This window comes from Hevea brasiliensis, chromosome 4 (genome assembly GCF_030052815.1).
Source record: "Hevea brasiliensis isolate MT/VB/25A 57/8 chromosome 4, ASM3005281v1, whole genome shotgun sequence".
Classification (NCBI taxonomy): domain Eukaryota; kingdom Viridiplantae; phylum Streptophyta; class Magnoliopsida; order Malpighiales; family Euphorbiaceae; genus Hevea; species Hevea brasiliensis.
In genome coordinates this window covers 100,494,774-100,507,807 of record NC_079496.1, presented here as the reverse complement: position 1 = coordinate 100,507,807, position 13,034 = coordinate 100,494,774, and the positions used below count along the sequence as shown (strand labels likewise).

Sequence of the window (13,034 nt, the reverse complement as noted above, 5' to 3'; positions counted from 1 at the left end):
ATTCTGTATTCCTATTTAGGATTTCTTATTTAGGATTTCTTCCTAATTAGTATAACACAATTATAGGAATAAATTGTATATAAATACCCATGTACAGATTAATTGAAATCAATGAGAATCATCTCTTTCTACAAAAATCAATGCCAACAAAAATAAAATGTAAAATGTGGTATATTGAAAAACTTAGGCTTAACAAATCTATTATGAATCAAAAAGTCAATCTTTGAATGGAAATGATCAAGCAAATAGTAACCTTAATAATATTAAAGCAAAGGACCAAAACTTAAATTGCAAATGATAAGTTATATAAATAGTGTAATGAATAAAGGGATCATGTTAATGTATGAATGAGACATTAGCTCTCATTATTGTAGAAAGAAAAAGTACTTTGAGTATAATGGTATTGAATAATAATTTATGTGAATTGTGATCATATAAATGATCAAATGAATATATAGATTACGATGAATGCATAAATGATGTAAATATTAAACTTAGAGATTTATTTTTCTATTATGAAAAAGATTAAAATGCTAGAAATTATAATTAGAACCTATAATGAAATAATGAAACTTATGAACACTTAATGGTACTATGTGCCCATGTATTGCCTAGACACATTTGTCAGATTGGATAGATTGGCGTGCCAATAGGGTATTATTTTAGTAGTACTGCGAAAGGCTTTATGCCTGTATTCATGGCTTTATGCCCACACTCATAGCTTTTATGGCTGATTATGTGTTATCATGGCTTTTTAACCATTCTGACTGCATATGTGGTTGACATTCTGCGTCCCATGGTATGACGGCCCGAGGCACCACGGTGTCTAGTGCCAACGACCCGTTATCCAGTTTAGTCAGCCTGTCATAGGTTACTTGGGCAGTAAAATTTGTTAAGAATAATGTGAATTAAATGAATGAATAAGAAAGAAACTAGAATTAGTTTTAAAATTTTATTTACTATGAAATGTTCCAAACACCTAGGAAATGTTAAGTGAAAGCATAAAAAGATTAGTAAAATAAATATCATTTAAATAAATAATTACAACTGCATCTTCTGAAATAACATGAATAGAAATGTAATGTACTAATATATTTCGTATTTTGTATATCACTACAATAAATTTAGGAAACAAACCATTCCAAAGAACAATATAATATGACAAAAGATAATTAATATTAGGAATTCCATGTGAAATAAAAATAATTCTTAATTACGCAAATTAGGTTTTATTTCCATCCGTATTTTGTATATATTATTTTCTTGTTATATTATTACACCACTAAGTAGAAATGCTTAGCGCGATGGATTTGTTTCCTTTGCACAGGTACTGAAGGTAAAGCCCAACGAATATTAAACAGAGATTTGGAGTTCTAATCTGTAGAAGTATCTAAAGTATTCAAGGTTATCACCTTCTCAGCAATGCATGTAGATAGGGCCCATATAAGTCATAATTTATCTATTTTATAAAATGCTTAGTTATAGTATTGTAATGAAAATTATGGAAATGTAATTAATAGGTATGTGATGTAAATTAATAAATCGGTTAATTCATATATGATTAATTTGTATATCATGTAATTTATGAATTTATGTAATTAGTTTATACATTGTGTAATTAATGAAGATTTGAAAATTTTGATATGTGAATTGAACATGGAATGAGTTGAAAGAGTTAAATCTGAAATGATTATGATGAGCAGGGATGATATTTTTGTTGTAAAATATTGTTGAATTTCAAATAGGTGAATAGTAAAACACGTCAAACATTAATAAAATAGGGAAAACTTCATTAGATTCTCTGTCGAAAAATAATTGATATTAAAAGATAATAACTTGAAAATGATTAAAGGAATAAAGTAAGATAAGATAGGGTGCTCCAGCACCGAATGTAGCACGCCTTGCTCGGCTACATTGTAGTCGGGTGAAGGGTGTTACAACAATGGCTCTTCTGCAGCTCTTAACATCTCAAAAAAGTCTTGAGCATTTCGATTTGGAGGTTCTTCTTCATCATCCATATCAAATCCATCACAATCAAAGTTGAAATAAGGACCAACAGCTTCAAATACCATAGTGCGGTATGGATTTACTGGTATACTATCAGCTACTCTTTCAGTGCCTTCATGCACACCAGATTCTGGCCTCAAAATTGGTATAAAAGGCTCCCCATGTGAAACCCAATGATAATAGTTAGGCATGAACCCAAACTTGTATAAATGCGCAGTAATAATATCTGTTGTGAGAAACCCACTATTTTCACATCTTGAACATGGGCACTTTATACTCCCATTAGAAACAAAGTTGTGTTGCGTTAGTGCAAACTCTATAAATCCACGCACACCATTAATGAACTCAGTAATGACCCCTTTCCGACTTGGCACAAGTCTATTATACATCCACATATGATCAGCCTGAAAGGAATTCATGATTTTTACATATCAAACCAGCAAATATTCAATATTCTCATTATGTCAATAGTTTCCATGAATACTAAACAAGTTTAAAGGAAGAGAGTATATCCTAATAATGCCATTAGTTTTGTTCAGAACAAAAAAGTTCACATGCAATATATATACATATTTGCTACTAAACAAGCAATTCACTATTTAGTTTTGCTAGATAGTCCTAGCTAGTTTCTAGCTGAATTAAAGATCTTTTATTAACGAAAAAATGGAACAAAGGATGTAGATATTTTCTTTATGGGCAAATAAGATTTTTTAAGTAATTCTTAAAGTTATAAACATATTTTATTATATAACTTATATCAGTTCCAAAATGCCTATATACATTTATGTTGTTTTAAATGCATCGATTTATTAATTAGGTCATGTAATACAATTATGTGGTAGTGCAATGCAGATTGTAGAATCTGTAGATTGCACATTGCAAAATCTACAGAATCTGCATATGTAAATTGCAGCCGAATTTGCAAATGCAGATTGCATATTGCAGAATCTGCAAATTGCAAATTACAGATTGTAGAATCTGCATATGCAATTTGCAGATTGTAGAATCTGCATATGCAATTTGCAGATTCTATAATATGCAATCTGCATATGCAGATTACAGATTGTAGAATTTGCATAGTGCTAATGAAATGATTCTAATATTAAATTATGTAGTATTTAATACCATATCTTTTGGAGTTGAGTCCATTCTTTAATCTATAGCAGCTGTTCAGCTCTTCAAGAAATGATACACATGATATTTTTCTAATCAACCAAAAATGGCTTCAAAATTTCACAAACCCTAATAATGTGCCATATATGGTATTTGTCACAAGCTATTTGTCACAAATTAATATCCTACTTGACAAATGTGCCAAACTATTAATTAGTGAATTGTAATTTCCCTTTAAATTATGTATTGAATAGACTATAAGGGAAATAAAATATTTTTTTTATTTTCAGTTTTAATTGATTTAGTTTTAGTAATATATGATAATTATTGAAGCCAGCTTAATTTTATTCTCATGAAATCAACAAAATAAGTTGCAGAAAGCAAAGAGGGCAATCAACAATGGAAAACGGTCAAACTCAGAATTAACACAAGAAATCCTTCAAATCTCATTTCTAGACCCAAAAAAGATTAAAGAATAAAAATGAAAGCAACCTGGAGTATCAGGGTGATATGAACAATGCTACTGCTCTGGAATTTTGTCCTTTAAATACTTCAGAATAGCTTTTGTTCCTCTATCTAAAATTATCCTTTGGATGATGTATATATAAAAAAAAAAAAGAAAAGAAAAGAATTATAGTCAGGATGGTGACTCAAATTCTCAGGGAAGACATACTCGAGTTAGGAGAGAGGAAGAAGAAAAAGCATTTTATTTCATTTCAGATGCTATTAGATTGTCATCTTTCTGGAGTAATATTATAGTTCTTCATCTAGCCAGCATCAAAAAAAACATGTGCCACGGCTTGTTCCCATTCTATTTTCAGACAGCTAATTTTTATTTGAATAAAAGGGTGGGTGGGCACTCGTGGATGTTATTGAAGCCTTTATAAAAGTTCTATGGAAAGAAATATGAAAATGTAGCTAGCTAACTATACTTATGTTCCATATCAATTACATAGTATATCTAGATAGGTCCTTAATCTTTTTCTCTCGAGATTCATTCAACAGTCCTTGCAAATTAAGAAGTTCACTGCCCAGGAAAAGTCCTTTTCCATGTATTGTCATGAAGAGATTTTCCCTTGATTTTCACATCAATAGGAGTTTGAAATATGGCCAATGCCTGGTTATTTTAGAATGTTCAATTGCCAGGCTATCAAACTAGTAAACGACCTTCACTCATCCAACATGTCTAGAAATCAACTCAATTAAAATTAAGCAATAAACTAAACTAGTTCATAAAGTCTAGTATTATACCTTCTCAATGGATTCCCACCAAGTCTTAAGGCCTGTAGGCTTGGTTCAAGTAAACCCTAAGAAACCAAACAAAGTGAAAGAAATATTAACATCCCATACTAACTAAATCGAGTTCAACAAACTTAACACAACAGATTAATGATCTACAATGGAAATTATAATGTAAAAAGGCCAGACAAAAGGTTAAAAACCACAACCTTAGAGATACATAGTTTTACTATTACCTATGGACCATAATAATAGCAACAGATAGCCACTACAGGAAAAACATTCATGTAATTGTTTATGGTTCATAACAGCAGAATTAGGCAGCAGCAAAAGGCTTGATCCTTTTCAAATCATAGTTATTTTTCTTTTTTCTTTTCTTAAGCATCATAATTTATTTTGTCACAAGTCAACTTAAATTCACAACCCTCAATTAATCATACAACAGTTGATTATTAGGTGTGTGCGGACCATCATTGCTAAAATATCTTATTAGCCCTCGTTTTTCAAACTGGAGAATTCATAATGTCTAACACTCTTTGTACTTGTGTTTTCACTAAAAAAAATTGTTGGAACCAAGAATGAAGATAATAAATTATCTTATAATCACTTTTAATCACTTATAACCAAATTGATCTTTGCATAAATTCAAAACCCAGGTCCCTAAAATCCTCCATTGTTTGTTAAAAAAAATACAAAAATTCAAGACTGGTAAGTTAGATTAAAACGGTAAGGCAAACAGCAGGGGATGCGATGATTACTTTAAAATGGTAAGGTAAACAGCAGGGGATGCGATGGACTAAATCTGTAACTCAACCCATAATTCAAAAATTAGAAAAAAAAATTCTGATACTAGTCCACATGCAAAACAAAATTATTTAAAGCCCACAAATCAAATTCTAAATTTGTAAAATCTATAAAATTTGAATCTGTCAATTTTATTTGAATTCAGTAGGTATATTCACAAAGAACAGAGCTTTACATGAAAAAAAAATAAATAAATAAATAAATAAAACCCTAAAGATCTGTCATATGCTAGATGAAAACCCAAAGATATGTTAACTAAAAATTGAAAACCCCAGTATTCACTAGTGCGAAGCGCTGACGAGCTGCTTCAGTGATGTAGGAAGGATAAGCATCGGCGATGTCAAGGGGCTAGCGATGCTTTCCTTTCACCTATACTGCGACAAGATTGAGGGGTGAGGATTTTATGCAGAGGTGAGATAGGAAACTGACTCAGTGAGGGTTGCCAAAGAGGGACGAGATGAAGAGAACAAGGTGAGAGAAGGGACTACCGACTGTGGCTATGCAGCTAAAGCAAAGAAAAATAGTCTGCTGAAACTTAGAGTTGAGAAAGATGTTATTAGTTAATTTTATTAATTTTATTTATAATTGTAAAATTTATTATTAATAAATTATAATTTATTATTATATTTTATTAATTTTATATTATTAATTTAATAATCACAATTTTAATTTAATTTAATTATAATCAATTATCATAATTTTATTAATTTCAATGATTGTGTTCAACTTGAAACTGAATAATTATATAATCACAATTTAATTTTATTTTATTTTATTTAATTATTATTCATAATTATAATTTATTATTATATTTTATTAAATTTATATTATTAATTAAATTATATAATAAATATATTAATTTATTTCAACTTGGCCCCTAACTTTTGAAAATTATGTTTTGACCCCAAAACTTTAAAAATGTCACTAAAGTCCACAAGTAAATTATGCTTTTCACCCAAACACTTTTCAATATCCTTTTTTTTTCTTTTCAAATCGAAATATTTAAAAATAAAATTACTATTTGAAATATATGAGTATCCTTTTATATTCTTAAAAGCCAAATAAAGTTAACCATGGATATTTTATATAAAATAACTATTAAATTTTTTTAATTTACAAAACATTATCACCTTAGAGTAATATAATAATTCACCAAAAGAAAAAAGATCACATTTATAAATACAAATAATTTATTTAATTTAATTCCTTCAAGATTTATTCCTAATTTTTCATTAAACTTTCTTTCAAAATTTTTATAAATTTACTCTCCAATTTCTAATATATCTATTTTATTGTATTTTTCAAAAATTTTACACAAGTAGCTATGGATTAATCCCTAGCTATCTATTTGCTATGGATTAGCTAAGGATTAAATCCCTAGCTAATTTAAAAAATTCTTGTAAAAAAATTTAGTGCGAATTTTCATTCCTGTCAAATAGTTAGCTATGGATTTAGCTACGGACCTTTCCTAGCTAAATTTTAACTAGGGACTTTTCCTAGCTAATTCCTAGTTAATATGTCGCTAATTTTTCAATCCAAAAAAATAGCTACAAAATAGAAATTACCAGCTAAATCTATAGCTAAAGTGTCATGTTAGTTACGGATTTAATTTCCCTAACTAAATTCTGTAGCTAAATGACAATTTTCTTATAGTATATGTGATACAAGTGAGGTTATATTTTATGATTTTTATGCATGAATAAGCGTTCAAACCTTGGTTTTAATATTCCTAAACGCTCCTTCTATAATATTCTCTCACAACATCATGAGATAATGGCATCTTTTCAAAATGGAAAAGCTTTTGTCTAGGTCTTGCAGAATGAGAGCTTACTTGGGTCACTAGTTGAGGAAAACGATTAGATTTCTATTGTGGAAGGCGATGAACTTGCAAGGATTGTGGATAAAATTGATGAGTGAAATACATTATTTTTTTATTAGTTGTTAAATTCAATTATTTTTAATTAAATTTATTATTAAAATTAAAAATAATAAAAAAAAGTTTAAAATTAAATTAATAAAATTAAAAAGTTTGATTAAAATTGAAAAAACTTACAAAGATTTTATTTTTTATTTTTTATTTTTTATCATGTAACATTTCTGATATCACTTTCCTAAAAGCTGCTTTCTCAAAAAAGTGATTTCAAATATAATATTGAATTTTGTTAAAAAATGGGAGAAAAATAATGATTAAAGATTATGGTAATGTCTGTAGAAATATAGGATACATCCCATTGATTTTTGCTATAGAGATGTCTGCAACATTTTATATTAATTGAAGAGTCCACCAATGCTCAAAGTTGTATGGACATGTTATGGGCTTAATTACACAAATAGTGCCCAAGTTAGAGATCTGGCTTCTGTTTTTAAAGTGAGCGCTACACAGTTCTAATATTAGCATATATAGACCTAGTGTGTGGAGTTTCTCATAGAAATATCAATGAATTTTATTTTAATAGTATTAAAATATTTTAGATTACAAAATATGAGTTTAAATCTCAATAAAAACTCTTGAATTCGAATTTTAACTAGAATCAATTTCATTAAAATAGAAGATAAATTTTATATGATGAGACTCATTACATAGAGCTCTATTATTATAAATGCATTGAATATATTTTTGATTAACGGAACATTTGGTATAAATTTAAAAATAAAAAATTAAGTGTTATTTCTGTAAGTTTTGAAGAAATCATTGTTAAAAAAGTGGAATATAATTAATATTGTAATAATTAATGGTATTTGGTAAGAGAAGATAAGTAATTAATAATGTAATACTAAATGATGTTTGATAGGAACAATAATATTGAATTTTCACTTGGTAGGTAATTTAATTCGCATAAGGAAACGCCAGGGCCTTGGGCCCAATTACGAAGAAAGAAGACACCAATTTCAAGCCATAAAAAGACATCGAAGGGGATGATTATTGGGCCATGATCGAAGTGAATTTAGGTCCAATTAGGTGTGGACTGTGGAATAATCCTCTGGGGAGTTGGGGCAAGGCTGAAGAGCAATTGATGAAATATGCAGATATAACCCAGCGGAATACATTCTTTTGCATAACCAAGATAAATCCTGTTTAGCTATTAGTTCAATTGGTTTTTCTTCAATCACACCTCCGATCCTTATCAGAAAATGACAATTTGCTTGGAAATAAGTTGGCTTATTTGTCATGTCTTAGACTAGCTCTGACCTATAAATATCCCATTAATGAGAACTGGGGAAGATGGACATTGTAAGGTCTTTCTCGCCCATAGAATCACAAAACTAGCATGCCAAAACTTGTCCACATGTTTAGCTTGGGCCACCCTCCACCTTGCTTTAGTCTTTCGAAAAAAAGTAAGCAATGATGCCCTCTAGTTCATTACTTCAACATTTGTTCTCTATTGAACGTACCAAGTTATTTGTTCTCTATTCAACCCAGAAAACAAACTTATTGCTCTGATTAATATAAGATTAATCTCTTTTTTTAATGGAGAAATTCTATCCAGTAATTATTTTTGGATAGTATATATAGAAACTTGTGTGATTTTTATCTCGGTAATATAAAAAACATCTAAAATACTAGAAAAAAAATCTCAAAGTTCCAATCAAATATATATATATATATATATATATATATTCAAAACTTGTGAAGCAGAATTGAACAACACATGTAAGGTGATGAAATAAACATGTTTTTGAATACAAGCGAGGAAGCAGTCAAGAAAGGTAGGCATTGAGAGGTCTCTCTCTTACTATTTACATTTCTCTCTTCGTGTCAGGGATTGCAAATTGTAAAAGCAACATATACCAGTGGGATCAAGTGGGCCCAAATGTGAATTCTTGTGGAACATATATTTTTATCTTATATCATCATCTCATCAGTACCAAAGATCAATAAATGACAGAATATATATTTTGCCCTCTGCAAACACACTAGTGTATAGTAATATTTTTCTTTGCATAGTCGCATGCATGCAAAACCTCCATCAGATCTTTGATTAGTACATTTTCATGCCATGTCATGCCAACTTATACTTGCATTAGATCGCCCCTCTCCTCGAGGAGGAATTATATGCTAACGCCGTGATTCTACGTCACTAACTAGGTACCCAGATGCCCGTATGGGTTTTGTGAGACTTACAGGAAGACTTGGAACCAGATGTTGAGGGGCATGCATGTTGGTTAATTCATTTGATGGGATAACAGCTTATATTTTGGGCTAAGAAGTGTCCTTGGTTTTTGCATTTTTTACTTGAATGAGATGATATGCGACTCTTATTGCTTTATGAACAATCATGCATGGTGTCATTCCAAGTTTGCAACTTCAAGTGGAATAAGTTTTTCCACAGAAAGCCTAAAGTCCTTTGGTCATTTGGTTAGTCATAGTTTATTGCAGAGAGGCAAAAAAAGGGGTATCATCGGCCAACGTCGTTTGATGATTGAAAGAGAAAGAGCAGCAGATCGAAAACTGAGGAGAGAGAGTGAACTCACGTGAAGAAGAAGGTCTGATTCTGCAACTAATGAGCATGTGTCGTTTGACCATTGGATGCCCATTGTTCACGGCTTTAGCATATAATATCTCCTCCTCACACACACCTAGACTTGAGTCCTTTCATCTCTGCCAAAAAATGTTGAGAGTAGAGAGCAAAAGAGTGACGTAAGATTCATTCTGATCAGAATAAGGCGTGCTTGGAAGCGTGTGGTGTGGATTTCGAATTCAATATTGCAGGGAAACCCCCTTTAATTTTAACTCTATCCCCTCCAAACTTGGACTCTTGTTATGGCGGCAGAAAGAGAGAGACAGAGAGAGGGGCTTAGCTTGCATCATCAGCATTAAGCAACAGAGTGAAGGGTTTTGGAGTAAGAGAGACGCAGAGGTGTCAATCCGTTTCTGAGTCTTTCGTACAAATACTCTCTGCAAAAGAGGTCAGAGCCCCATCATTGTCTCAATTATCAGCCCCTGAGCTGAGAGAAATACAGAGGAGTGAGTTTGATGATACTGCTTAAATTACTGCCAAGGTGTTGGCTGCCCGTTGGGTACACCGTTCCCTCCTTATATGTGTTGGGCAATTCTTTCTTGCTCTTTATCAACTTTGATCAATATGAACAAGTACAAGCAATAGGGTCTTCTTTGGTTAAAATCAACCACTTCTTTTAAGTTTCCTTGCTTAGGATAAGCAACAACTTACGTTAAAGAGGAGAAAAAAAAAATCGCATTTTACTTCTCAAAAAATAATATACATTACCAATTAAATAAATCAATTTTTTGCATTTGTTGGAAACTTGAAGTTTCCTAAGAACTTACCCCATCAACAAGATCTAGTAATTCAAACTCTAACTGTGCACAAATCCGATTCATCATGAATTTAAAATATAAATATATAAATATATAAAATTTATATATTTAATAAAAAAAAATTTATTATACATATTATATCTTAAGTTCACAGTAAATCAAGTATATGTAAAAAAAAAATTCACAATCTTTTATTCACTACTTCCTAATTACATAATATTTATAATTCATACATTAAATAAATCTTATCATATCTTAAATCTATTATGAATTCGATATAAATACTTTTTTATTTTTAAAATAAAATAATGTCTAATAAAATAATATCATATCCAAAAACAAATAACATTTTTATATTGTAAATATATATGATTACATATTTTTTTTAGTTGCAATACATTTTCACATGTTACATTAAGTTTTATTTTTAATGAAACATACATTAAATATTTTTTTATAATTCGACAATTTAAAAGAAAAATTAAATGCATGTTTAGAAGTAGTTATGGTAAAAGTTTTCAAACCTAATTCGACCTGACCCGAACCTGATTAATTTTCTTCGATTTCAGTTTATGCGGGATGAAGACGAAAAGACTTTCTCACCGCTCCGAATCCCCATAATCTGTCCTGCACAATAGCAAATTATTCTTTTTTTTATTAAAAAGTAATTTATTTCTATATATTTATATATACTCAAATATTATAATTTTAACAAAAAAATTATAATATATTATTAAAATAATACTTAAAATTTATATTTATAATTATATTTTATTTTTTAATAAATAAATTTATATTATATATTAATAAATTAAAATAAAAAATTAAAAAGAAAACTTTTAGAAAAATCCATTCTACTTCACTTTTTGGTTTGAAAATCTCTGCCCCAATCTTAAGTTTTATTTGACATTGAATTTCAAAACTTGAAATTATTTTTTTAAATAATAGCATCATTTTAAATATTATTAAGAAAAATAATTTGAAAAAAATTATTTTATTATTTTAATATTTTTATGATTAAAATTAATTAAATTTAATTTTTAATTATTTTTTAATATTTTTTAATTAATATATTTAAAAAATTAATTTTTTTAATAATAATTTTAACAGTAATATTAAATAGCCTATGAGCGGTGATCCCCGCTTTGATCCGTCCGATGCCATTCTTAATGAAGTTGTTTAGATGATCCTGTCCTCTTGTGGCCCATATTGTAGACGTGTAATTACTGAAACATGGAGATGGGTTACAAGGTTAGAAACCGAGCCAGGCCCATTCGATGGTTGGCACGTGTCTGTTAACGGTCTTAACGGAATCGCTAAGAAAAACTAACGAACTAACCCTTTGATGATGCGAACAACAAAAGTGATCTCAAGAAAGGTTCATATTACACAAAATACTAATGGCTAATTTCAGGCAAAACGACAAGGGAAGGAAAAAGGATAAAAAAAATTTTAATTAATTAAAAAAAATTATGCCAAGAACAAAAAGGTATACAAGCTTTAGGTCATTGAGTAGAGTACACAGGCTGCATAAGTATTCATGAGTGCCTTTTACAATATCCGTTATCTAATATGGAAACTCATCGTTAAAGCAGAAATTATCTTCTCCGTATATTGACCTTTGTTGATGTCTTACAAGGTTGCAACTAAAAGCCAACTTTTTCTTTTTTCAATAAAGAAAGCAGCTAAAACAAAATTTTATCTATGATTCAAAAAAAAAAAACAAAATTTTATCTATATTGTTTATTGGACTCCAAACCAAAACCTCCTTTAATAAATAATTGACATGTATTAAGAAGAAGGAGAAATAAAAAGACAGTGCTTATTATTATTATTAAGGAATTAAATTATTTTTATTAAAAATAGAGTTAAAAATATTTTAATTATTTTTATTTGAATTATTGATAACTTAATTGAAGTTTTAATAGTAAAGACTAATTTATATAATTAATCATGTGATTTAAATTTATAAAGATTAAGTTGTAGGTTTAATCAAATCTCAGAATTAAACTGTAGTTTGTATTTTTTTAAAAAAAATTAAATGTCAAATTTGAAAGAAAGAATACAGTTTACATTTGCAAATTTGTTATTTGCAAATTATTATTTTACATAAAAAATTAAATGAAAATACCACATAAAATTATACAATTTTTCTACTATATGAATAAAATGGATTAATAAATCCCATGATATGAATTATCGTGTTACGAAAAAAGTAATTTAAAAAGAAAATTAAAGACTTAAAATATATTGAAATAATCTAACATAAAATAAGCATGAAAAAAAACTTTGAAAATAAAGAAAAATTTACTATTTAGTTCATAAATTTAGTCACTAAGGTTCTTAAATTTTGAAAATTGTATTATTTTATTCCTCATTTTTATTTCAGTTAAAATTGAAGTTCCTCCATTTATTTTGTTGTTAATATTAAATGAACAAGACAAAATTCCTCTAATAACTTCATCTTTTTCTTTTCTTTCCCTTTCTTTATAATTTTTCCTCCGGTTATTTGCTTCACACTTGGTTACTCATCATTTATCGTGATACAATAACCGGTATATCACAGGCATGTCCTTCATGATCTTTTCTCTCT

General features: G+C 28.9%; 1 protein-coding gene across 5 annotated transcripts in view; it reads right to left on the bottom strand.

Moving 5' to 3' along the window:
- Positions 1-13,034, bottom strand: part of LOC110663273 (uncharacterized) — a 42,739-nt gene that overhangs the window by 8,246 nt on the left and 21,459 nt on the right. Inside the window, exons 1-3 of one of the 5 annotated variants that reach the window (XR_002496503.2) lie at positions 5,446-5,728; positions 4,372-4,427; positions 1,770-2,411 (exon numbers count right to left, since the gene is read on the bottom strand). Coding sequence is in view for 1 of the 5 variants with exons in the window: in XM_058145742.1 (XP_058001725.1) it covers positions 1,935-2,402 (468 nt within the window). In the remaining 4 variants the exon portion in view is untranslated. Of the gene's footprint in view, positions 1-1,769; positions 2,412-3,612; positions 3,731-4,371; positions 4,428-5,445; positions 5,737-13,034 lie in introns of those variants that run through there. The other 4 variants (XR_009148271.1, XR_009148270.1, XM_058145742.1 and 1 more) reach the window with 4 other exon arrangements.